This window comes from Mauremys mutica, chromosome 1 (genome assembly GCF_020497125.1).
Source record: "Mauremys mutica isolate MM-2020 ecotype Southern chromosome 1, ASM2049712v1, whole genome shotgun sequence".
In the NCBI taxonomy this organism is placed as follows: domain Eukaryota; kingdom Metazoa; phylum Chordata; order Testudines; family Geoemydidae; genus Mauremys; species Mauremys mutica.
Window position 1 is genome coordinate 365,028,459 of NC_059072.1, and position 24,231 is coordinate 365,052,689.

At 46.2% G+C, this 24,231-nt stretch overlaps 2 protein-coding genes across 2 annotated transcripts; one reads left to right on the top strand and one right to left on the bottom strand.

The window, feature by feature from the left end:
* Positions 1–8,800: 8,800 nt before the first annotated feature.
* LOC123363700 (putative olfactory receptor 52P1) lies at positions 8,801–9,739 on the top strand. The gene has a single exon (XM_045004980.1). It carries the CDS (start codon positions 8,801–8,803, stop codon positions 9,737–9,739), a length of 939 nt encoding a protein of 312 aa, XP_044860915.1.
* An 8,780-nt stretch (positions 9,740–18,519) lies between these two features.
* LOC123375634 (putative olfactory receptor 52P1) lies at positions 18,520–19,458 on the bottom strand. The gene has a single exon (XM_045026718.1). It carries the CDS (start codon positions 19,456–19,458, stop codon positions 18,520–18,522), a length of 939 nt encoding a protein of 312 aa, XP_044882653.1.
* Positions 19,459–24,231: the final 4,773 nt, after the last annotated feature.

Sequence of the window (24,231 nt, forward strand, 5' to 3'; positions counted from 1 at the left end):
CTCTCAGGGGGGCCAGTGTCAATCTGGAGTGACCCGGTGAAGGGAGAATGTGAGGGCAGAATCCAGGGGTGTGGCCTTTTCCTGTTTTGAACCCCCTGGTAACACAAATACCCAATGCAGCTGCTTTGGCTGAACTATTTGACAGTGCCGTGAAATTGCTGAATTGGAAAACTTGAGAGAACCAGAGGAAAATCCACATAAACCAAAAAAAGGAATCTACTGAGACAGACAGAAGGACACAATAAGACACAAGGAACTTATCATAAAAACAAATATTTGTCTAAACCATTTCCAGTACATTTATAATTCCAGTTTTACCAGGTCAACCCCTTGAACTGTTTAGTATTGTCAGAAACACCAAGTCGCCGCGATGGTGAATTCCTGCCCAGATGGTTTTTTACTTGAACTCTTAGTTCTAACTTTAGTGCCGAAGCTGGTAACTCACCAAAATCCCACTCAGCACAGGGAGGAAATCTCCTTATGGCGACAGGAAGGCAGAGCCCCAAGAATCAGTGTATGAATCTCAAATCTCTGACATGCTCTGTGTTAGACAGAGACCTTTATGATTTCCCTGTACAGTCCCTCCGGACTCTCAGGTTAGCAGGACTCCCAGACAATTCCCTCAGCTCCTGGAGCAGTGGGAAGAGCTGAAAATAGACCCTGCAGAATTTCAGCCTGAGAGCCTCCCCCGGGAGTGAAGAAATGATTCTCCGATAACAGAGGCTCAGATTGTCAGGGCAAATTCAGTCTTGTAGACTTGATTGAATCAGCCAGCACTACTGGAACACCAGAAAGCGAAGGAAGAGCCAAGGCTTAGACGTACTTATTTATCTATCAGCATTTCCCTGCTGCTTCCCATTGTCATAGAGTCTGAGCATCTTCTCCTCCCCTCCCGGCTGACGAGCCCTGCCCTGAATCCATGATAACGTAACATGCAATGGAAATGCTCTCGCACATCCGTGTTTCAAACACTGAACAATAGCCCATCCCATCTGATTGCCCCTGCTTAGTTATAACCCCGCCATAGGGTGATATCGTGCCACGGGCAGGAGCAGCTTCCAGAGCCCCTTCAGTGATCAGCATGTGCCCTGAAGCCTGGGGACTGCTAGAGTGACCGCACCAGCTATAATTAGGATAGCGAGGGTGGAGGAAGATACAGATGTGAGTTAGGTGCCCAATCTGCATCTGCATTTAGTGGGACTCTGATGTCTACTACCCTTGTGCCTTTGACAATCTATTACAGTCTCGGCCTTCACAACATCCTCTGGCATAGAGTTCCACAGCATAGTTCCAAAGAGTTCTAGGCACTTAGGTCCATCAATGGCTATTAGTCAGGATGGGCAGGGATGGTGTCCCTAGCCTCTGTTTGCCAGAACTTGGGAAGCGGGGACAGAGGATGGATCACTTCATGATTCCCTGTTCTTTTCATTCTCTATGAAGCCTCTGGTGAATATTTAGCCAATGCATATAATTTTACGGTTGCTAGGATATAATTCTTCCGCTCCACTCCGTGTTGATTAGTCCTCAACAGGAGTATTGTGTCCAGTTCTGGGCACCACATTTCAGGAAAGATGTGGACAAATTGGAGACAGTCCAGAAAACAGCAACAAAAATGATTAAAGGTCTAGAAAACATGACCCATGAAGGTTAATTTAGTCTGGAGAACAGAAGACTGAGAGGGGACATGATAACAGTTTTCAAGTACATAAAAGGTTGTTACAAGGAGGAGGGAGAAAAAATGTTCTTCTTAACCTCTGAGAATAGGACAAGAAGCAATGAGCTCAAATTGCAGCAAGGGCATGCATCTGCTTATAATTGTATATGGGATATAATCAACACCAATTTTCCTTTGAACTAATAAAGGAATTCTTGTGTGGAAACTTAGTTGTGCTAAACCTTAATAAATTTAATAGGGAAATTATTTCCAATATCTGGCCTTTCTGGTCATACTGGGGAGGGACTGGAACCACTTTGGTGAAGTTGTGAAGTAACAGGGGGAACGGCTGACTGGGAAGGTGAAGGCTAACAGCCTGGTCACAGGCAATAAACAAAAATTCATGGAATCCCGTGACCTGTCTGTGACTTTTACTAAAAATAATGGGGGTGGGGGAACTGACGGGGGAGGATCAAAGCCCAATTAGGAGGATGAGAACCTGCACCCCACTTTGGGAAGCAGGAGCGTCCAGCACCTGCTGCCGCCATGGCTAGCAGCTCCATGGTCTCCAGCACAGCCCCAGTAGCTCAGAGTTCTGGATCCCCTGCCACAGCCCCAAAATCACAAAGCTATGGGAGCTTCCGCTGCCTGTGGCAGCTCAGAGCTCTGGGTCCCACCACCGCCTGCGGGAGCTGAGAGCTGCTTGGTCCTTGGCCACCCAAGGCAGCTGAGAGCTCAGGGGTTCCCACTGGCTGATAGCTCTGGTGCACCGCCCTGGGGCTGACGTGAAAAATGTCACGGAGGTCTCTGAAAGTCACAGAATCCTCAACTTCCGTGGCATAATCTTCCCAGCAGGCAGTCACCACACTTTGGGCAGGAGGCACAGCAGTTGCTCACTTGCTCCAGACAGTAGAGTTGTTCACCCCTGGGCTCAGACTGTCAGCTGGCTGTTGTCAAGTGCTGAAGGCTGGAATGTTGTTGCCTCGGTAACGCTGTTCAAGCTGCTCAGTGCTTCTTTTCCTTGGAGCTCCAGTGTTATCAGTATGCACAGACAATGCAGCCTGCTCATTCAGCAGACCTCAGTGTTACTCATAAAGAAAAACCACAGGCACGGTTTGGTGACAAAGTCACCCAGCCAGGTTTATTTCCTTCTAGGTATAATTCTAGCACTCTGGCCATGAACCAAATGAGCATATGAAATTCCTCTCCCAGGTGATTATACCCCAAGAAAGCCTTACTGACCAAGGACCTAACTTCACTTTACAACTAATGAAAGGACTGTGCAGTCTAAATGAGGGTAACAGCATTAGGAACATTGATCTACCATCCTCAAATTGATGAGTTGGTAGAGCAATTTCACAGAACTTTGATGGCAACATTAAGAATTTTGTAACCTCAGAATCCAAACATTGGCACAAACTCTTCCCCCGCATCCTTTCTGTTCTCAGGATGGTGCCTGAAGCCTCCAAGGTTTCTCCCTTTGAACTGCTGTCTGGGAAGCAGGCAGATGCTGCCAGTAATGTCTGGTGTAGGCGCCACCCTCCACAGCTCCCATTGGCTGAGTGAGAGGGACTGAGATATCATCATTAGTTGCTGGGCAGATTCAGCCGTGGAGGCAGATTCACTTTTTTCCACAATCAATATAAACAAATCAAAATATCGAACACAACTATCTGGTGTACACCTTGCTGCAATCTTGAAGGTTTCAACTGCTCAGTCCCTGAGGCCAAACATCAACAAACTGACAGAAATGAAGTGTGTCTGGCAAACACTCAAAACTCTCTGGCAAGCGAAGAATTGTATAAAGTTGTATGACAGTTTTATTATTTCTAAGATATTTGAAATAAAAAATACAATATAAACATTTTCTTTTCTGAGCACCATCTTCAATGACATTACTGGCCCGCTGGGAGGATTTGAGGACTGGCACTGGCCCTAAGGTAAATTGAGTTTGAGACCCTGGTCTAAGCCTTGGCTCTTCCTTTACTTTCTGGTGTTTCTGTAGTGCCGGGTGATTCAATCGAGTCTGCAAGACTGAATTTGCCCTGACAATCTGAGCCTCTGTTACCGGAGAATCATTTCTTCACTCCCGAGGGAGGCTCTCCGGCTGAAGTTCTGCAGGGTCTATTTTCTGCTCTTTCCTCTGCTCCAGGAGCCGAGGGAATTGTCCGGGAGTCCTGCCAACCTGAGAGTCTGCAGGGACTGTATGGGGAATGATAAAGGTCACTGTCCAGCACAGAGAGTGTCAGATACTTGAGATTCATACACTGATTCTTGGAGCTCTGCCTTTCTGTCGCCATAAGGAGATTTCCTCTCTGTGCTGAGCGGGATTTTGGTGAGTTACCAGTTTCTGCACTAAATAAGGGCTCAAGAAGAGTTCAAGGGATCAAGTAAAAAACCAGCTGGGTAGGAATTCACTCGGACGGCGACTTGAACTGTTTAGTGTTGTCAGAAACACCAAGGGATTGACCTGGTAACACTGGAATTATAAATGTCCCGGAAATGGTTTAGACAAATATTTGTTGTTAAGTTCCTTATGTCTTACTGTGTCCTTTTATCTGTCTCAGTAGCTTCCTATCTTAGGGTTTATGTGGATTTTCCTCTGGTTCGCTCAAGTTTTGCAATTCAGCAATTTCACGGCACTGTTAAGAAGTGCAGCCAAAGCCTCTGCAGTGGGTATTTGTCTTACCAGAGGGATCACAAGAAAAGGCCACACACTGGCCAGATTCTGCTCTCACATTCTGCCTTCACCGGGTCATTCCATGTGTTTTGAAATCCCCATCTTTCATACGTGATCTCAGAGCACCACCTAAACTGGGGGTTTCCTTCCGACTCTTTCACTGCCGTACAGAACAACGTTCTTGTGTAGCAGGATGTGAAGCTGTGATTTTCCTAGCTCGGAGCTGAAATGTAAACACTAAGGGTGAAATCTTGGTCCCATGGAGTTCACAGGCAAAACTCCCGGGGCAGTGCTCCCAACACAGCCAGGCGTTCACCCACATGTAGGGACTTAAATAAATGGCCTGATTTATACCGGCCATGAGCCTCCAGTGACTTCAACTGGAGTCGTCCTGTGGCCTCTAAGGACGGGTGAGCTTGTTCGGACCAAAGAAGAACTGACAGGAGAGTTGCTGAAATCTCAAACTCACAGGCTTAGGGTTGAAAACAATCAGGATAACAGTGTTTTTGTGGGCAGAGAGAGGTCTGCTCTCTCTGTGCCCCTGCATCTCTGCTTCTGGAGAGGATGAGAAGCAGAAAAAGGCAGTTAAAATGAAATCATGTTTCTGGCTTAGGGGAACCCAGGAGATCCAGGAACGCACTGTGTGTGTGGATGTGCGGGTGCTGGGGGAAGGGACGTGAAGTATCCAAATTACTGTGGCGTAGAGTTCTGAAACCGGACAAAATTGGTAATGCACATTCTGTCTAATGCACAGACCAAAGAGGTATTATTAGGGTGGGGGTGTCTCAGACTGTAGTGGAATGTGGACAACGCTGTAGCAGCTTGTCTCTGACACCATCTGCCATCCAGACCCTCCCTCCTCCCGTGAGCAGCCTCACTACAGCCTCAGGAAGGGGTGTCTGCATTTTTAATGCGCTGCAATATGTTAAAGCTCTGTGTCTTTTTTAGGAAGAGTTACTCACGTTGGCTCTTTTTAGTCTCCACATCCTCTCTCCCTGCCGCTAGGTCGGTCCCTCTCTCCTTCCCTGCACAGACTGAGCTGCTGCTGGGGTTCCCTTCACCCCCAGAAAGGCTGTTCAGGCTGATCTCCCCCTTTTCCCCAGTGCAGGCAGACACTGAGTTTAATCCAGTCTGTGGAGCTATTTCTGTGAGCTCTCACTGTGGAATCTGGTTCTTGGTTTTCATCCTGAGTGAGGGGTATCACTGTGTGAGAGGGATGGAAGATGTGGGGGAGGGAATGGGGTGCAAAGAGACAGGCGGCACCGGCGGTTGTGGGGGCAGGCAGGGGGTACATGGACAGGTGGGCCGTGCTGTGGGTTGTGTGGCAGGCAGAGGAGAAGCAGCAGCGCTGGGGTTGTGATGCAGATAGAGGTGTTCTCAGAGACGCGGGCAGTGCTGGGGGTTGTGAGGGTAGGGAGCGGGGTGTACACAGACAGGCAGGCAGCCTGTGATTCATGATCAAAGGCCAGCGCTGGGGCCTTTCCTGACCCCGAGTGCATGTGGGCTCGTCTCAAGTTCTCTTTCCCCTGGCAACCCACAGAACTGCAGCCTGGGTGTCACACGTTCACTCAGTTTGTTTCCAGTTGTTCTTATTCAATGTTATTTATGTAACTTCAGGCATTTCACCAGTGGAAAGAACCATCAATCTTAGCTCCTCAGCTGGTTGAATCTCCCTGCGTATTCTGACCCCCTATCTACAATCTCCTTCCCCATCCCAGGCTTCCTCGATTCCAACAGCACGCTGGTTGCTGTGCTTAGATGTTGGGCTGCATGTGCGTGTTCTCCCTGTGTCCTGTCCCAGCTCTGCACAGACAGCTGGCACGGCAGACCTTGAGCAAACCGCTCAATGACCACAAGATCTGCTAAGGTACGAAGGCACCCAGCCAGCTTCATTGTCGACAAAGCACGGTACTAGTATCCCACAGACTCTATAAGACCACTAATACATGTGTGCCCGTTAGAATTGACCACCTCAGTGAATGGTGGGACTTTACTTTCCCCCTTGGGCTAGACAAAGACACTCCCTCTGAGATACATCTTTCTTTGTATCCCGACACAACCAAGTTACGTACTGCCACTCTGACATAGATAATTACTGCCCCCTGACATGACTAGTTATGTATTGTCATCCTGACCTTATCCTTTAGGAGTGGCCAGTGCAGGGCCGCCCAGGGAGTGGGGGAGGGGCAAATGGGGCAATTTGCCCTAGGCCCCGGGTCCCTCAGGGCCCCCCACAAGAATATAATGTTCTATAGTTTTGCAACTTTTTTTAATGGAAGGGGCCCCCCGAAATTGCTTTGTCCCAGGCCCCCTGAATCCTCTGGGCGGCCCTGGGCCAGTGTGTTCCTGTTATCCTTGGGGAACATTTTTGTAGCATCCTTGATATTTGCATGTTCTGATACAACTTGGTATCGGGATGTGTTTGTGTGAGTACTCTGTGCCTAGCACTTCTTAGGAATGTCTATTTCTGCAGTATCAGCCCTGTTCTTGACAGATTTTGTGAGCAGGGCCTGCCTCTTGTTCACAGCTTGTCTTTGCTTTCTATCAATAAAGATTTGACTACTACTTTAGCCCAGGCCTCTCGCCTCATACCAGGCCTCTGATACAAGGGCTTATGTTTCAGGCTCTCTTCCTACTACATTCCCCCACTATTTGTTTACACATCATCTCGGAAAAGCATAATGCCTGGACTGAAGATGGCCCACAGGGCTAAACACTGTTATGTGGCCACCTTACTTTCCCATCTGCACCGTTATGCCCCATCTGTTCCTTAGTCTGCACATTCCCTCATACAACCAATGGAAAGATTTTATTTTCCAATGGTTTCTAGTCCCTCATAGTGGACCCGGGAATGTTAGGCCTGGGACCATGACTGAGGAATGTAGTTTTATGATTGCCCTTGGGGGCACATTTAGATAATTAATATGTATGGGTAATATGGTTATGGTGTATATATGCGTGTGTTACATATGGGTATGTGTGCGTACATCGGACAGCACTTTATATCCAAGCATAACAATCCTTTTCCAGTCTGGGTGGCGTAGTTTGGCACTTGTAGTACTGCAGATAGCAACACAGTCCCATTAGGGCACTTACAGTTACCCTGGATTATTATTGGTAGTAGGCTGAGTGTTCTGAAATACTGGGATAGACATTGTTATAGTGTGTCTCACAGTGCTGTGTGTAGGAGAAGTAAAGCAGAAATGTGGAGTAGTGACATTACAAATGAGGCCTTTATATATATATGTGTCTCTCGCAATTAGTTACTACACGGTACTGTCCATTCATGTTGTAGTTTACCCTCACTGCTTGTTGTTACCCTCTGGTAAATTTTACTGGGGAAGAAGCAGGAACGGCTTCTCTGTTCCATGGATCTGTGATACACCAGTAGCTGACATAGATCCAGGTGTTTCTTATGGATGCTGTCTTCCAGATAACCTACTGAATGGACAGTAAGCAATTTAATAAATATTGCTGTGTTAGGATTTAGTGTTGGTACCCAGATACTGAACAAGATTGTTTTGAATAACTTGTGCCTTAATTAGGACTCAGTGTCACTGACCCCAAAGTGTGACTGGTACTACCAGGGAACTTGTTTACCCAATTTGTAATTACCGTTTAACTTAATTTTTTTACCCATTTGTTTTTTTCCAAACCTTCATGTTGTTTCCTACCATTCGTTTGTTGATTTTTTTACCTGTGTGTTGCTTAAAGAGTTTAGCAATGTTATGCACATTGTAAATGATGTACAACAATAACAGTTGCTTTTACATAGTAGCCCTGTTTAACTTAGCTGACAGTAGTTTCTAACTGATTGTCACCTTTACTGTGCATATATGGTAGGCTTTCTTCCTACTATAGTCGCCCGTGTCTTCTCCATGCTGTCCATTCATCCCTGGCTCCCACAACCTCTGAGCTGCCCATGCTCACCACAGCTCTTCCTTTGCACAGGATGAGGTGCCTCCTGTCATACCTGCTCCCTTGACCAGTGACAGATCAGTGACTGTCTCTCACTGATGAGAAATCTCACACAGAGAGAGGTAAATTCTCTTGTTACACCCACGCACAGTTTGTGTGGCTTTGGGGACTGCTACACAGGAACAACAAACAAGCTGAGAAGTTTGCACATTATATAATGAGAGTGGGCAACCTTGGAACATGTGAGGGCCTAGATAAATACAGCTGCCATGTGCAGGAGCCACTGGCAGCTTCCTGGAGCAATGGGCCACAGGGAAACAGATGTTAAACCCAGGATACAGATATTAAACCAGTGGGTCCGGCTTCTAGACAGGAGGGCCATGGGACTCCATGTGCTGCCCCCGGTCAAGCACCGGCTCTGCACTCCCATTGGCCGGGAATATTTACTGTACTACTTGTTTCAACATATGTAATCCCCATCACTGTGCTTCTCTCCCTTCGCAGACACCTGGAGCATTTCTGAGCCTCATCGCTGCATAAACCACCTCATGGCATCCTTCAACCTCACCCCCTCTGGCCCTTCAACATTCATCCTAATGGGCATCCCTGGCCTGGAAGCTGCCCATGTCCTGATTTCCATCCCTTTCTCTATGTTCTACCTTATTGGCCTATTGGGAAATTTCACAGTTTTGTTTGTTGTAGGCAAAGAGCAGACCCTGCACAAGCCAATGTACCTGCTGATCTGCATGCTAGCGCTCAAAGACATCAGCATATCTGCCTCAGTCATGCCGAAGGCACTGTGTATATTTTGGTTCAATTTGAAAGGCATTACTGTGGCTGGCTGTCTCACCCAGATGTTCTTCCTTCATGCGAGTATGGTTATGCATTCAGCCGTCCTTGTGACAATGGCCTTCGATCGCTATGTTGCCGTATGTGACCCTCTGAGATATACCATCATCCTGACCAATGCACGGATAGCTAAGCTAGGGCTCGTGGGTTTGATAAGAGCTGTTCTCTTCATTCTGCCTGGGCCCCTGCTCCTGAGCAGGCAGCCGTTCTGTGACAACTTCATTATCCCCCATACGTACTGCGAGTACATGGCTGTGGCGAAGATGTCATGTGGGGACACGACTGTCAACAGGATGTACGACTTAGTGATAGTGTCTGTAGTCATCGGGTTAGACCTGACACTCATTGCCCTCTCCTATGGTCTGATCATCAGGGCCGTCCTCAGAATCTCCTCCAAGAAAGCCCACCAGAAAGCCCTCAACACCTGCACTGCCCACATCTGTGTGATTCTGACCTCTTATACTCCCTCACTCTTTTCTAACCTTACACACCGGTTTGGTCAGGGCATCGCTCCCCATGTTCACATCATCTTGGCCAACCTCTATTTCCTCATCCCCCCCATGCTCAACCCTATCATTTATGGGGTCAAAACCAAAGAGCTTCGTGACAAAGTGGTTAAATACATCTGCAGAATATGATCACTAGGGGCCATTGACTTTAATCCTGTCTGACAAAATTGGGAAAGGAGATCTCCTCATTATTCAAGGGTGCTCTGTCCCAGTTTGGCTGAGCTAAGCATTTTGGAAGTTCACAGCCTGAGAAGCTTCTCACACTAACGTCTTATCACTCCATAACCAAGCACTGCTTTCTCCGTTGCTGAGTTCCCTCTATCCGACCATCACCTGAACTCTTTCAATGTCACACATCAGCCCTGAACCCTAGACACCCTCTCATTCACACTTTCCGTGACTTCCAGACCACAAGAAGATACTGCAGCTTTCTGAAGCAAGGTGGCTTTTCATTAGTCCCTGTGTGACAAAAGGAAACTACACTTTCTGATAGCCAAGACAAATAACATCTGCTGAACAAAATTTACCTGATTTTTGTAGGTCCAATACTTCAGGAAGCCTGGACGATAAAGCAAGTGTTTAAGTTTGAAAGTGCTAATACACCAGAACTGCTGCAGGAATTAGAATAAGCAAAATTGTGTCTCAGTCCAACGTCTTTCTCATTGACATCATAATATTACAAGGCATTTTCATGTTTAGAGTACAGCAAGCAGGCAGATGCAGTTTTCTGCTTTCCTTGCAGACAGTTTCTCAGTAGTTTGCGAAACCCTGCATTCACCTAAAATGGAGTAAGGGACTGGGAAAATATAGGAAAAAATCTTCAGAAATGAATTGAATCTGCCATACACATGCAGTGTTCTGGCATGTTTTCAGGGAATGCCTGAAAGGGATAGTGTGATTTCTTATGTGGATGATGTCCTGGTCTGCACACAGACCCAGGAGGAAAATTTAAAGGTGTTGGGCAGAGTGCTGCAAAAGATACTTTAAATCCCGTTTCCTGAAAGCCCAAAGAAGGCCCAACTGTGCTCCCAGCAGGTACAGTATCTTGGGGTATCTCTGGGACAAGAAGGGTGCTCCCCTGACTAACAGAGGGTTGAGCTAATCCCCAAACGCCCAGCCCCCACAGATGTAACCACTCTCAGATCCTTCCTGGGCGTGGTTAACTTCTCCCAAGATTTTATAGAAGGGTTTGTGGAAAAAGCAGCCCCACTGCACGAATTGTTAAAGAAAGGGGCAGAATGGAACTGGGGCCCACAGCAGCAGGAAGCCATGGCTCGCTTGAAACAAGCCTTGGCCCAAGCCCCAGCCCTATCATATCCTTGGGTAGGAGAACCATTTGTATTACACCTGGCAACTACAGACAAGGGAATGGGAGCTCTGATAAGCCAGAACCATGGAACCCTGAGTGAGATAGAGAAGGGATTCACCCCATGTGAGAAGGAGGTCCTGGCACTTGTTTGGGCACTACAGCATTGGGAATACCTGACGGGTTTGTCCCCTATGTTACTAAAAACAACCCACTCCCCAGGGAAGTATGTACTCACTGGTAAAATTAACAGTGGCCATGTATCTAGCCCTCGAATGGCAAAATGGACCCTGGCTTTATAAACAAAAATGTAGATATGGAAAAAAAACACAGCGTTATCCCCAATACCTTACGGTCTCCTGAGAGAAGGGAAAGAGCACGAATTCCCGTTACCTGAGCCACTGCCTGAGGTGCCGTCGCTCTTCGAGGGAGGGACTGTGCTGAGTGAGATGCTGGGAGTAGCAGACATTGTTTGGTTTGTGGACGGCTCTTGTTTCTATGAAAACGGCCATCTGCACGTGGGCTTTGCTGCTGTAAAAGTACCTAGGGGCGAGGTGCTGAGGGGACAGTGTCCACCATATTCTGCCGAAGCAGCCGAAATTTTGGCTGTAGCAGTAGCACTGGAAAATACCCCCACCACCCAGAAGGTCGCCATTTTCACAGACTCAGACTGGGTCCTTTGGTCCCTAGTGGATTGGGTTCCAGAATGGGGGTAGGGATAGCTCAGTGGTTTGAGCATTGACTTGCTAAACCCAGGGTTGTGAGTTCAATCCTTAAGGGATCTAGGGCAAAAATCAGTACTTGGTCCTGCTAGTGAAGGCAGGGGGCTGGACTTGATGACCTTTCAGGGTCCCTTCCAGTTCTATGTGATAGGTATATCTCTATATTAAAAGAGAGGGATGAGGTCTGCAGATGGGAAACCCATAGCCCAAACTGACATATGTGTGGGCACTGGCGGAGGCCTGGGACACATGGGGAAAGTCAGAGCACACAAGAAGGGGACTGAGGGGTCAAAATGGAATAATCGGGCAGATGAGGAAGCAAGGAGGGGAACCAGAGAAGGAAAATTGTGGAAGCCAAGAAATGGGGAAGGTATAGCTCCTATAGCAGCAACTAGAAAAAAAGACTCAGTTCAAATAGATTTACTAACCCTCCAAAGCCAGGACCCCAGCCTGGCAGAGTTAGTGACAAAGGGAAAGCACCGGGACTGGAAAGTGTGGCAGAATGAATCAAAATTAATTCTACAACTAAGGAAGGGGAACCAGAAGCACTCTGGGTGGTTCCTGCAGCCTTAAGAACAGAGCTGATTTCCCGAGCTCACGATGGGGGACACCTAGGAGTAGAGAAAACCTTAACCCGATTGCTGGCTGGTGGCCACACATGAGCAGCGACGTGGAGCAGTTTGTAAATAACTGTCTACCATGTGCTGCCAATAATGCGATCCCCAAATAATCAAAGGACCTTTGGACATCAGAGAATAGAGGGGCCATGGGCCCGACTGCAAATTGATTTTATTGGGCCCCTACCCAAGACACCAAGGGGTAATCAGTATTGTCTGGTGATTGTTGACCCCTTTGCTAAATGGACTGAGGCCATCCCTACTCAGAATAACACAGCTCAAACCACAGCTTGGGTGCTCACTAAACAATAACCATATGGGGCACCCTGAGGGAAACTGACTCAGATCAAGGGCCCCACTTTGTTGGGGAAATCACAAAAGGAATCTGCCAAGTGTTTGGAATTAAACAAAGACTCCATATAGCTGGACATCCCCAGAGTTCAGGCCAAGTGGAGCGAACTCACCGTACTCTCAAAACAGCTCTCAGAAAAGCAGTAAACCAGCAAAGGTAGGATTGGGACCACAGGCTGCCATTCATCCTAGTGGCTATTGGGGTGCCGTGGCATCGCATGGAATCAAGGCGATGACTGGGAGGGATGTGTGTCTCCCAGAACAGTGGTGGGTGGATGGGACACCACCTGACAACCTACAACCCTGTATCTCCACGGACCCCAATGGATGCAGCAGCTGTTAACAGCTGTTGCTGACACCCATCAGCATACAGAAAACGGACAAAAGAATGGGTCCAGTCCTAAATCCTCAAAAATGGCAGGTAGGAGACATGGATATGTATCAACAAGTAAAGGAAAGAGCACATAATCTCAGTCCCATTTGGGCAGGACCTGTTAGAATCTGTAACAAGGCCAGTCCCACTATCTATCAGCTGGAAATTCGGTCAGGAAAGAAAAACATACTGAAGTGGCTTCACTCCTCACAGCTAAAACGATGGAAGGGAAAACATCCCAGCCAGACGAGAGGGCTGCCTATTTTTGGTTCCTGGAGGAGGAGAGCGTAATTACTCATGGGAAATGGGAATCCGAAATACAAACAGATAGTGACCTGACAACTAATTCCTCAGAGTCAGAGGATGAGGAGTTAAGTCCAGAGCTGGAGGTAATAGAGGAAGCTTAAGTGGTCCCAAATGAAAATGTAAATGTAACCCAAATAATGGTTGAAATTAAAACAGCAGAAAGTGAAATAAATGCAATAAACGACCCTAGTAGTCATGGGCAAATGAATCATAGAATCATAGAACTTAAGATCAGAAGGGACCATTATGATCATCTAGTCTGACCTCCCGCAAGATGCAGGCCACAAAAGCTGACCCACCACTCCTGAAATAATTATCTCTCTTGACTCAGCTGTTGAAGTCCCCAAATCCTGATTTAAAGACTTCAAGCAGCAGATAATCCTTCAGCAAGCGACCCCTGCCCCATGCTGTGGAGGAAGGCGAAAAACCTCCAGGGCCACTGCCAATCTACCCTGGAGGAAAATTCCTTCCCGACCCCAAATATGGTGATCAGCTGAACCCCAAGCATGCGGGCAAGACTCTCCAGCCAGACACTCAGGAAAAAGACTTTCAATATACCAACATTGACCCTCGGTACTAATTACCAGTGGCGGCACGTTATTGACCTATTGACTAAATCACATTATCCTATCAAACCATTCCCTCCATAAACTTATCAAGCTTAATCTTAAAGCCAGAGAGGTCCTTCACCCCCACTGTTTCCCTCGGTAGGCTGTTCCAGAATTTCACTCCCCTGATGGTTAGAAACCTTCGTCTAATTTCAAGCCTAAACTTCCCGACTGCCAATTTATATCCATTTGTTCTCATGTCCACATTAGTACTGAGCTGAAATAATTCCTCTCCCTCCCTGGTATTTATCTCTCTGATATATTTAAAGAGAGCAACCATATCTCCTCTCAACCTTCTTTTGGTTAAGGAAAACAAACCGAGCTCCTCAAGTCTCCTTTCATACGACAGGCTTTCCATTCCTCGGATCATTCTAGTGGCCCTTCTTTGTACCCGTTCCAGTTTGAATTCATCCTTCTTAAACATGGGAGACCAAAACTGCACACAGTACTCCAAATGAGGTCTCACCAATGCCTTGTATAACGGGACTAGCACCTCCTTATCTCTACTAGAAATACCTCGCCTAATGCATCCCAAGACCACATTAACTCTTTTAACGGCCACATCACATTTCCGACTCATAGTCATCCTGCGATCAACCAGGACTCCGAGGTCCTTCTCCTCTTCCGTTACTTCCAACTGGTGTGTCCCCAGCTTATAACTAAAATTCCTGTTAGTCATCCCTAAATGCATAACCTTACACTTCTCACTATTGAATTTCATCCTATTAATAATACTCCAGTTTACAAGGTCATCCAAATCTCCCTGGAGGATATCCCGATCCTTCTCCGAATTGGCAATACCTCCCAACTTTGTGTCATCCACAAACTTTATCAGCCCACTCCTACTTTTGGTTCCGAGGTCAGTGATAAATAGATAAATGCTCGGCCACAGCATCAGCCCCAGATAATCCCAGTGTGGAAGAAACATGATTCAGACATAAGTGAGTCTGAATAAATGTGAGCTTTGAAATGTTTTACCACTCCCTCTCTCTTGGAGGCAGGGCGGGGGGAACAGTCTATTTTTGTTTTGTGCTGCAGAATCCTCTGGCAGCAGATGTCCAACAGCCCTGCCTGTGATGTGGTCCTGGCTGTGTATGTTGCTGTCTGGATTCTTGTGTTTGGGGGTCTACACTTCTGGTGGTGGTGCAACGAAACACATAGTGATCGAGACATGGGAGAGCCACGCATGGAAGACACTGGAGTGTAAAGTAAACAATACCCTCGACATTGCTCCAAGTCCCGCATACGTCGCAGAAAAAAATCGCCACCTCCTAGGACCTACAGATGGGTACAACACCACTTCCCACTTCCTACTTCCCACTCCAGGCACTCCAACCCCGCTTCCCACTCCAGACATGGCTTCTCATGCAGGGGTCCTCTGTCCCGGGAGAATGGGGAGCCCTGGGAACCCCTGCTAACACTGGAGGAGTTACGTGGGTGAGTGTCTGCCTGCTCGAGCTGCAGCTTGTATCCACATGCTCCAGCGCTTCATGTCTCTTGCCTGACTGGCCGGTTGCCTGCCTCCGAAAGCCCAGATGGCTCTGGGTCGACAGGTCACGTCACATGGCAGGAATCAAACTGGACCCCTTCAGCACGTCACCCGGGGCCATTGCCCGGACCAGCCACATCAAAGGCCAGACCTGGGTTTGACTCCAAGTCTCATTGGGATCACATAGGACATGGGCTAGGGTGTTCCGACTCCGAGTGCTCTCTCCATACCAGCTGCTTCCCTGACCAGCTGATCACTTCATGATGTTCAAACCACATACAATGCACTAAACAGCAACGGGAAGAAAAATAAGGAACGAATGGGAAAGATTCAAGGAAAGAAGGAACCCATTCTATTGGCCCGGGAAACACCACAAACATCTCCATAGCAGCCGCTTCCCGGTGAAGTGAGATAATAATCGGAGGGGTAGCCGTGTTAGTCTGGATCTCTAAAAGCAACAAAGAGTCTTGTGGCACCTTATAGACTAACAGACGTTTTGGAGCATGAGCATGATGCATCCGACGAAGTGGGTATTCACCCATGAAAGCTCATGCTCCAAAACATCTGTTAGTCTATAAGGTGCCACAAGACTCTTTGCTGCTTTTTGAGATAAAAATAAAATTCAAATTCAAAACCCCAATACTGGTACTTGTACTTGAGGGTTGCAACCATTTCTTTCACTGGATCCTTGGAGCGTCAGGTCACATATCTGAATTTCTGAGGTTTTTTTACTCCAAAGCAGTTCACCTCAATTGGAAACCAAGGAATTTCCCCTATTCCTGCGTTTGAAAACACGACTATTATTTTATCTGATCACTTTAATCAGGACTTGATTGTCCAAACCACTCCAACATTTCTGGGACTACAATTAAAACAATTATTAACTCAAAAGGAAACACACCTCATTCAAATTATGAATGACATGGATGAGGCTAAACAAGTTATTGTCCAATTATTAGATGGGGAGATCAAGCAGTAAATACCTCCCAGGGAAGAAGTTGGATTAAAGGGATGGATTATTGTCCAAGATGTTGCAATAGGAATTATTTTAGGATATATACAATGCAAGATTAACAAATGAAAAGAAAGAGAGGAACTGCCCATACAGGCAACAGATACTGATGCTGGTGAATATGTATCCATAATGCCTATGCTAGAGATATATCAGGAGGCAGAACATCATTTTGACGTCTTGCCGCCACCCCAATAAGTGGAAATTAATGTGGAACATAGACTCATAGAACTGGAATGGACCTCGAGAGGTCATCATGCCCAATCCCCTGCACTCATGGCATTTCTCCAAACATCCGCTATCCATGTCCCCCCATCTAGGTGATGGGGTTTTTATGCAATCACCCCATCAAAGTGGGGATCTGTAGCCCATAAGGCCAGCTTGCTAGCTTGCTATATTGCAGAATGGGTTTTCTTTATTTGTTTGATTGATTATATTATTTTCTTAGTTTTTTGTTTATGTTGAGTTCCAGTATATGTTATTCATAATAGTTATTCATCATAGTTGGCTGTAATACAAGGAACTTACAGGCCTGTATCCTGCCTGATTAGCTAGAGCAAGTTAGTATGTGGGTTTATAACATTTGGTATAGATAAATGACCTACCGGTTACCCCTTTTGACTTTTGGGGAACTGAACGGGGAGCCAAACAGAAACATTTAATATGTTTACAGACCGGTAACAGCAGGGTACACCACAGAATATGGAAATCATAAGTGATAAGTTAGGCCAAAGGTAATGGTTTTGGGGATGACATAATTGATATTAACATTATGAATATATGTCATAATATGTAGCCTGAATTGGGACAAGAACCTAAATATCTTCTGATCAGATCACTGGCGAGCTCTAATTAAACTAGCTCATACATTCAGGTCAACAATATACACCCTAACACGAAGAATGTTTTCTAAAAGTTCCTCTTGCATCTTGTTGCACAGTTTTGTTTTATCAAGTCCATTTGAGAAAACAGTCTTTCAACTGCAGCATTGCTAAAAGGTAGTAACAGAAACAAAAGAGCAAATAAGCAAAGTTCACTAAAGTCTTTGTCCTCTGCGGCATCCATGTGTTCGAGAACTTCAACCCAAACATGCTCATCTTGATTGTCCTGAGTATGAGGCCAGTGAACCATAAGCAAAACTCTCCAGTGCTGCTCCAACTGTCCATGGTCTCCACAAAACAATGGCAAAAATGAGAGATTGCCTAATCTAGGTCATGAAGGATTTAGTACTGTAAGTGATTCAATCACTTGGATCTTTGGTGGCAATCCCTGTTTCATCTGTTTCACAAACTCCAAGATGAAATCTCGACACCTTTTCTTTTATATATATATATATAGAAAGAGAGAGAGAGAGATACCTATCTCATAGAACTGGAAGGGACCCCGAAGGGTCATCGAGTCCAGTCCTCTGCCTTCACTAGCAGGACCACCTACTCTTGACCTCTTTGACAAAAGGAATGGGTAGTGTGTGTTTTGAAAACTGCACCGAATGGTGACTTCAAAATCGACTGCATGAAGCGGTAAGCAATTTGACACAAAGATAATGATCTAGTTTAACACACCAGTCCCATTATCAATAATGCATGGTTTCACAACTCTTGCCAGTAAAATGTCCTTAAGTCCTACAGTAGCTTTTGTGTATTAGCACTTTCAAACTGAAACACATGCTTTATCATCCAGACTTCCTGAAATATTGGACGTACAAAAATCAGGTAAATTTTGTTCACCAGAGCACTTACGGTAAAGAAGTTCAGAATTTGTAGTTTGTTTTTTTGTCTTGGCTATCAGAAAGTGTAGCTTCCATTTATCACAAAAGAACTAATGGAAAGCCACCTTCAGAAAGCTGCAGTAAGCTGCAGTATCTTCTGGTGGTCTGGAAGTCATGGAAAGTGTGAATGAGAGGGTATCTAACGTTGGGGGCTGACAGGTGATGCTGAAAGAGGTCAGGTGATGGTCAGAGAGCAGGGACTGAGCAACAGAGATCAATGCTTGGTGATGGAGTGATAAGACTGTGAACTTCCACAATGCTGAGCTCAGCCAAACTGGGACAAAGAACCCTTGATTTATGAGGAGATCTCCTTTCCCAATCTTGTCAGATAGGATTAAAGTCAATGGCCTCTTGTGATCACATTCTGCAGATGTATTTAACCACTTTGTCACGAAGTTCTTTGGTTTTGACCCCATAAATGACAGGGTTGAGCATGGTGGGGACAAGGAAATAGAGGTTGGCCAAGATGATGTGAACATGGGGAGCAATACCCAAACCATACCGGTGTGTAAGGTTAGAAAAGAGTGAGGAAGTATAAGAGGTCAAAATCACACAGATGTGGGAAGTGCAGGTGTTAAGGGCTTTGTGGTGGGCTTTCTTGGAGGAGATTCTGAGGACAGCCCTGATGATCAGACCATAGGACAGGGCAATGAGTGTCAGGTCTAACCCGATGACTACAGACATTATCACTAAGTCGTACATCCTGTTGACAATCGTGTTCCCACATGACATCTTCACCACAGCTATGTTCTCGCAGTACGTATGGGGGATAATGCGGTTGGCACAGAATGGCTCCCTGCTGAGGAGCAGGGGCACAGGCAGAACAAAGAGAATAGCTCTTATCAAACCCACGAGCCCTAGCTTAGCTATCCGTGCATTGGTCAGGATGATGGTATATCTCAGAGGGTCACATACGGCAACATAGCGATCGAAGGCCATTGTCACAAGGACGGCTGAATGCATAACCATACTCGCATGAAGGAAGAACACCTGGGTGAGACAGCCAGCCACAGTAATGCCTTTCCAATTGAACCAAAATATACACAGTGCCTTCGGCACGACGGAGGTAGATATGCTGATGTCTGTGAGTGTCAGCATGCAGATCAGCAGGTACATTGGCTTGTGCAGGGTCTGCTCTTTCCCTACAACAAACAAAACCGTGAAATTTCCCAACAGGCCAATAATGTAGAACATAGAGAAAGGGATGGAAATCAGGACATGGGCAGCTTCTAGGCCAGGGATTCCCATTAGGATAAATGTTGAAGGGCCAGAGGTGGTGAGGTTGAAGGATGCCATGAGGTGGTCAATGCGGCGATGAGGCTCAGAAATGCTCCAGGTGTCTGCAAAGGGAGAGAAGCACAGTGATGGGGATTACACATGTTGTAACAAGTAGGAAAGTAAATATTTCATAGTTATTAGAATCTAGAAAGGGGATGAGCACTGAGGTGACAACATTTACAGATGGCACCAGATTACTGAGGTCAGAGTTAAGTCCAGAGAAGTTCTCAGAGGGAACTAACCAAGCCAGGTGAATGGGCAGCATGATGGCAGATGAATCACAGAATCATAGAATATCAGGGTTGGAAGGGAACTTACAAGGTCATCTAGTCCAATCCCTTGCTCAAAGTATGACCAATCCCCAACTACATCATCCCAGCCAGGGCTTTGTCAAGCCTGACCTTAAAAACCTCTAAGAAAGGAGATTCCACCACCTCCCTAGGTAAACCATTCCAGTGCTTCACCACCCTCCTAGTGAAAAAGTTTTTCATAATATCCAACCTAAACCTCCCCCACTGCAACTTGAGACCATTAATCCTTGTTCTGTCATCAGGTACCACTGAGAACAGCCGAGCTCCATCCTCTTTGGAACCCCCTTTCAGGTAGTTGAAAGCAGCTATCAAATCCCCCCTCATTCTTCTCTTCTGCAGACTAAAGAATACCACTTCCCTCAGCTTCTTCTCGTAGGTCATGTGCTCCAGCCTTCTAATCATATTTGTTGCCCTCCGCTAGACTCTTTCTAATTTTTCCACATCCTTCTTGTAGCGTGGGGCCCAAAACTGGACACAGTCCTCCAGATGACGCCTCGCCAATGTCAAATAGAGGGGAATGATCACGTCTCTCGATCGGCTGGCAATGCCCCTACTTATACAGCCCAAAATGTCGTAATCCTTCTTGGCAACAAGGGCACACTGTCGACTCATATCCAGCTTCTCATCCACTGTAACCCCTAGCTCATTTTCTGCAGAACTGCTTCCCAGCCATTCAGTCTCTAGTCTGTAACAGTGAATGGGATTCTTCCGTCCTAAGTGCAGGACTCTGCACTTGTCCTTGTTGGATCTCATCAGGTTTTTTTTGGCCCAGTCCTCTAATTTGTCTAGGTCCCTCTGTATCCTATCCCTACCCTCCAGCATATCTACCACTTCATCCAGTTTAGTGTCATCTGCAAACTTGCTAAGAGTGCAGTCCAAGCCATCCTCCAGATCATTAATGAAGATATTGAACAAAACCGGCCCCAGGACCGACCCTTGGGGCACTCCACTTGAAACTGGCTGACAGCTAGACATGGAACCATTGATCACTGCCCGATGATCTAGCCAGCTTTCTATCCACCTTATAGTCCATTCATCCAGTCCATACTTCTTTAACTTGCAGGCAAGAATACTGTGGGAGACCATATCAAAAGCTTTGCTAAAGTCAAGGAATAACACATCCGCTGCTTTCCCCTCATCCACAGACCCAGTTATCTCCTCATAGAAAGCAATTACGTTATTCAGGCATCACTTGCCCTTGGTGTATCTATGCTGACCATTCCTGATCACTTTCCTCTCCTCTACGTGCTTCAGAATTGATTCCTTGAGGACCTGCTCCATGATTTTTCCAGGGACAGTGTAAGCATGGACAGAAACTAAGGAAAAGGTTGGAATCCAGGAGAAGTGGGATGGGGAATAATACAGTAAATACAATGCCATGAGATCAGTCACTCTATGTTTCACCCTCCTCAAGGCTCCTCACACAGGATATTGCAGAACTAGAGGGTTTCAGGAAAGGGAAACAAGAATGATCAAGGGCCCGGGGAAACTCTCCTATGGAGAAATGTTGAAAAGACTGGGATTGTTACCTTAGAAAAGAGATGAATAAAAGGGGATATGAGAAAAGTCTATAAAATATGACTGGTAGAGAGTAGATGGAGAATGTGTTCTCCCTGTCTCATAGCAACAGATCAAGAGGACATTTAATTACACTGAAATGTGGCAAATTCAAAACTGATAATAAAGAGTGCTTTCTTCACTCAACGCTTAATTGGACTGAAGAACTCATTGACACAAGAGGTAATTGAGGCTATGAGCTAAGCAAGAATCAGGAACTGTTTGGACATTTACATGGATAGTAATACTATCCAGTTATAATAGTTACAGCTAAATAAATATTTGGGAAAGCCTATCTGCCCCTGTGTTTCAGGGCACAAGCCAATCTCCAGCTGCAAGGCATTAAGGGTGACACCCTCATGAGGATCAGGTCATCCCCCGCATCCCACCACTTCTAGGTTTCTTACACCTTTTTCTGTAGCATCTGGGGCTGTCACTCTCAGAGAGAGGACACTGGACTAGATGGACCATAGATCTGATCTACGATGTAATTTCGATGTTGGAAAGGAGCCAATTTTTCCCCATGAAAACAGATATTATCATGGTGAGATATGACTTTGTGCTGAACAGAATGGTCATGAAGGGCACAGAGGTCTTGGTATTTATGGCTACAGGCTTGCACCTCTGTTACTTCCCTTGTTTTTTGGTGAGACACTTGCAGGCTTTCAGCTTTGTCTGAGACGTGTGTGATACTCTATATGTCAGGGGAGTGCCCTGTAACCCCATATTCCTCATTTATATATAATTGTGATATTGCATATAAAACATGCCATGAGAGGAATCGGGGGAAAGGTTATGATATTCTAAAAGTCATTGTTCTATCTAAATATGTATATATTTAGAGCATATTATGAAGTTATGAGATTCTGTTGTATGGTTGTCACTAAATTATGCTGTAAGTTGGGAATCAGCAGTTCCCCAGAGACAACAGCAAGAACAAGTCAACAACATCAGGGCAGGTGTCGAACAACCATCAAAAGCCATTGTCCAGCAAGGGAGCAACAATGCAATGACTTGCTTGCACAAGGCCACGCCAAGGGAATTGCTCAACCTTGCCTGGTGACTCAGCAATGCCCCCAGAAATGCCTGGACTTGTGTTCTCCAAGCACATGGACTAGTGATATAAAACAGAACACAGTGGCCCCAAGCTTGGCCTTGTCTCCTCTCCCCCTGACCTATGCTGCAAGAAACAAGGGCACTCAGAAGACTGAAGACTCCAACAGAGGAGACTGGCCCAGGTTTCATGGGCGAAACCTGTGTATTATGAACTGCAATATCCAGTGGGCTGATAAAAAAATGCTTAATCTAGATGTTGCCCAGTCTAATAGGGTTGAGTGTTTAGATTTTATTTTGGTAACTAACTCTGACTTTTTGCCTATATCTTAAAATCTTTTGTAGTCAATAAACTTCTTTTACTGTTTATCTTTACCAGTGAGTTTGGTGAATCTGCTCAGATTTACAAAGGCTGGTGTCTATCCACTTCCATTGATGAAGTGGAGAACCAATCAATAAACTTGCACTATTCAACTTGAGCATGCATCTGCCAAAGTGGGTATTCACCCACGAAAGCTCATGCTCTAATACGTCTGTTAGTCTATAAGGTGCCACAGGACTCTTTGCTGCTTTTACAGATCCAGACTAACACGGCTACCCCTCTGATACAAAAATTGGGGGATCATAAATATTGAAAAGGACAGGTCACTGATTCAGAGCAAACTGGATTTGTTGGTAAACTGGGTCGAAGCAAACAATATGTGTTCTAATATAGCTATGTAGATATCTGCATCTAGGGACAAAAAATGTAGGCGATGATACCGTAATGGGGGACTCTACTGTGGGAAGCACAATGACTCTGAAAAAGATTTGGGGGCATGAAGGGATAATTAGGTAAACATGAACTCTCAGTGTGATTCTCTGGCCAACATATCTAATGAGATCCTGGTAAGATAACCAGGGAATCTCAAGGGGAGGTGGAGAAGTTGTTTTACCTCTATATTTGGCACTGGGGTGACTGCTGCTGGATTCCTGTGTCCAGTTCTGGTGTCCATGATGAAAGATGGATGCTGATACATTGAAGAGGGTTCAGAGCGGAATCACAAGAATTATGAAACGGTTAGAAAACCTGCCTTATAGTGATAGACTCAAGGAGCTCCATCTATTTGGTTTAACAAAGAGAGTTATGGGGTGACATGGTAACAGTCTCTAAGTATCGTTTCTCTACAAGCTCTGCTCCAGGAATTATTTTATTGAAATTCTCTGGCATGTGCTCTACAGCAGTGGTTTTCAATTTTTTTTTCTGGGGACCCAGTTGAAGAAAATAGTTGATACCCACAACCCAACGGAGCTGGGGATGAGGGACATGGGGTGTGGAAGGGGCTCAGGGTTGGGGCAGAGGATTGGGGTGCTGGGGTAAGAGCTGTGGGGTGGGGCTAGGAATGAAGGGTTCAGGATGCGTGAGGGGGCTCGGGTGGGACAGGGGGTTGGCGGTAGGAGGGGGTCAGGGCTCTGGGCTGGGGATGCAGGATATGGGGTGCAGGAGGGGATCGAGGTTTTGGGGAGGATCAGGGATGGGGCGGGGGTTGGAGTGTAGGAGGGGGTCAGGGCTCTAGGCTGGGGGTGTAGGAGGGGGTCAAGTCAAAAGATTAGAAAACCTGCCTTATAGTGATAGACTCAAGGAGCTCCATCTATTTGGTTTAACAAAGAGAGTTATGGGGTGACTTGATAACAGTCTCTAAGTACGGTTTCTCTAAAAGCTCGGCTCCAGGAATTATTTTAGTGAAATTCTCTGGCATGTGCTCTACAACAGTGGTTTTCAAACTTTTTTTCTGGGGACCCAGTTGAAGAAAATAGTTGATGCCCATGACCCAACGGAGCTGGGGATGAGGGACGTGGGAGGGGCTCAGGGTTGGGGCAGAGGATTGGG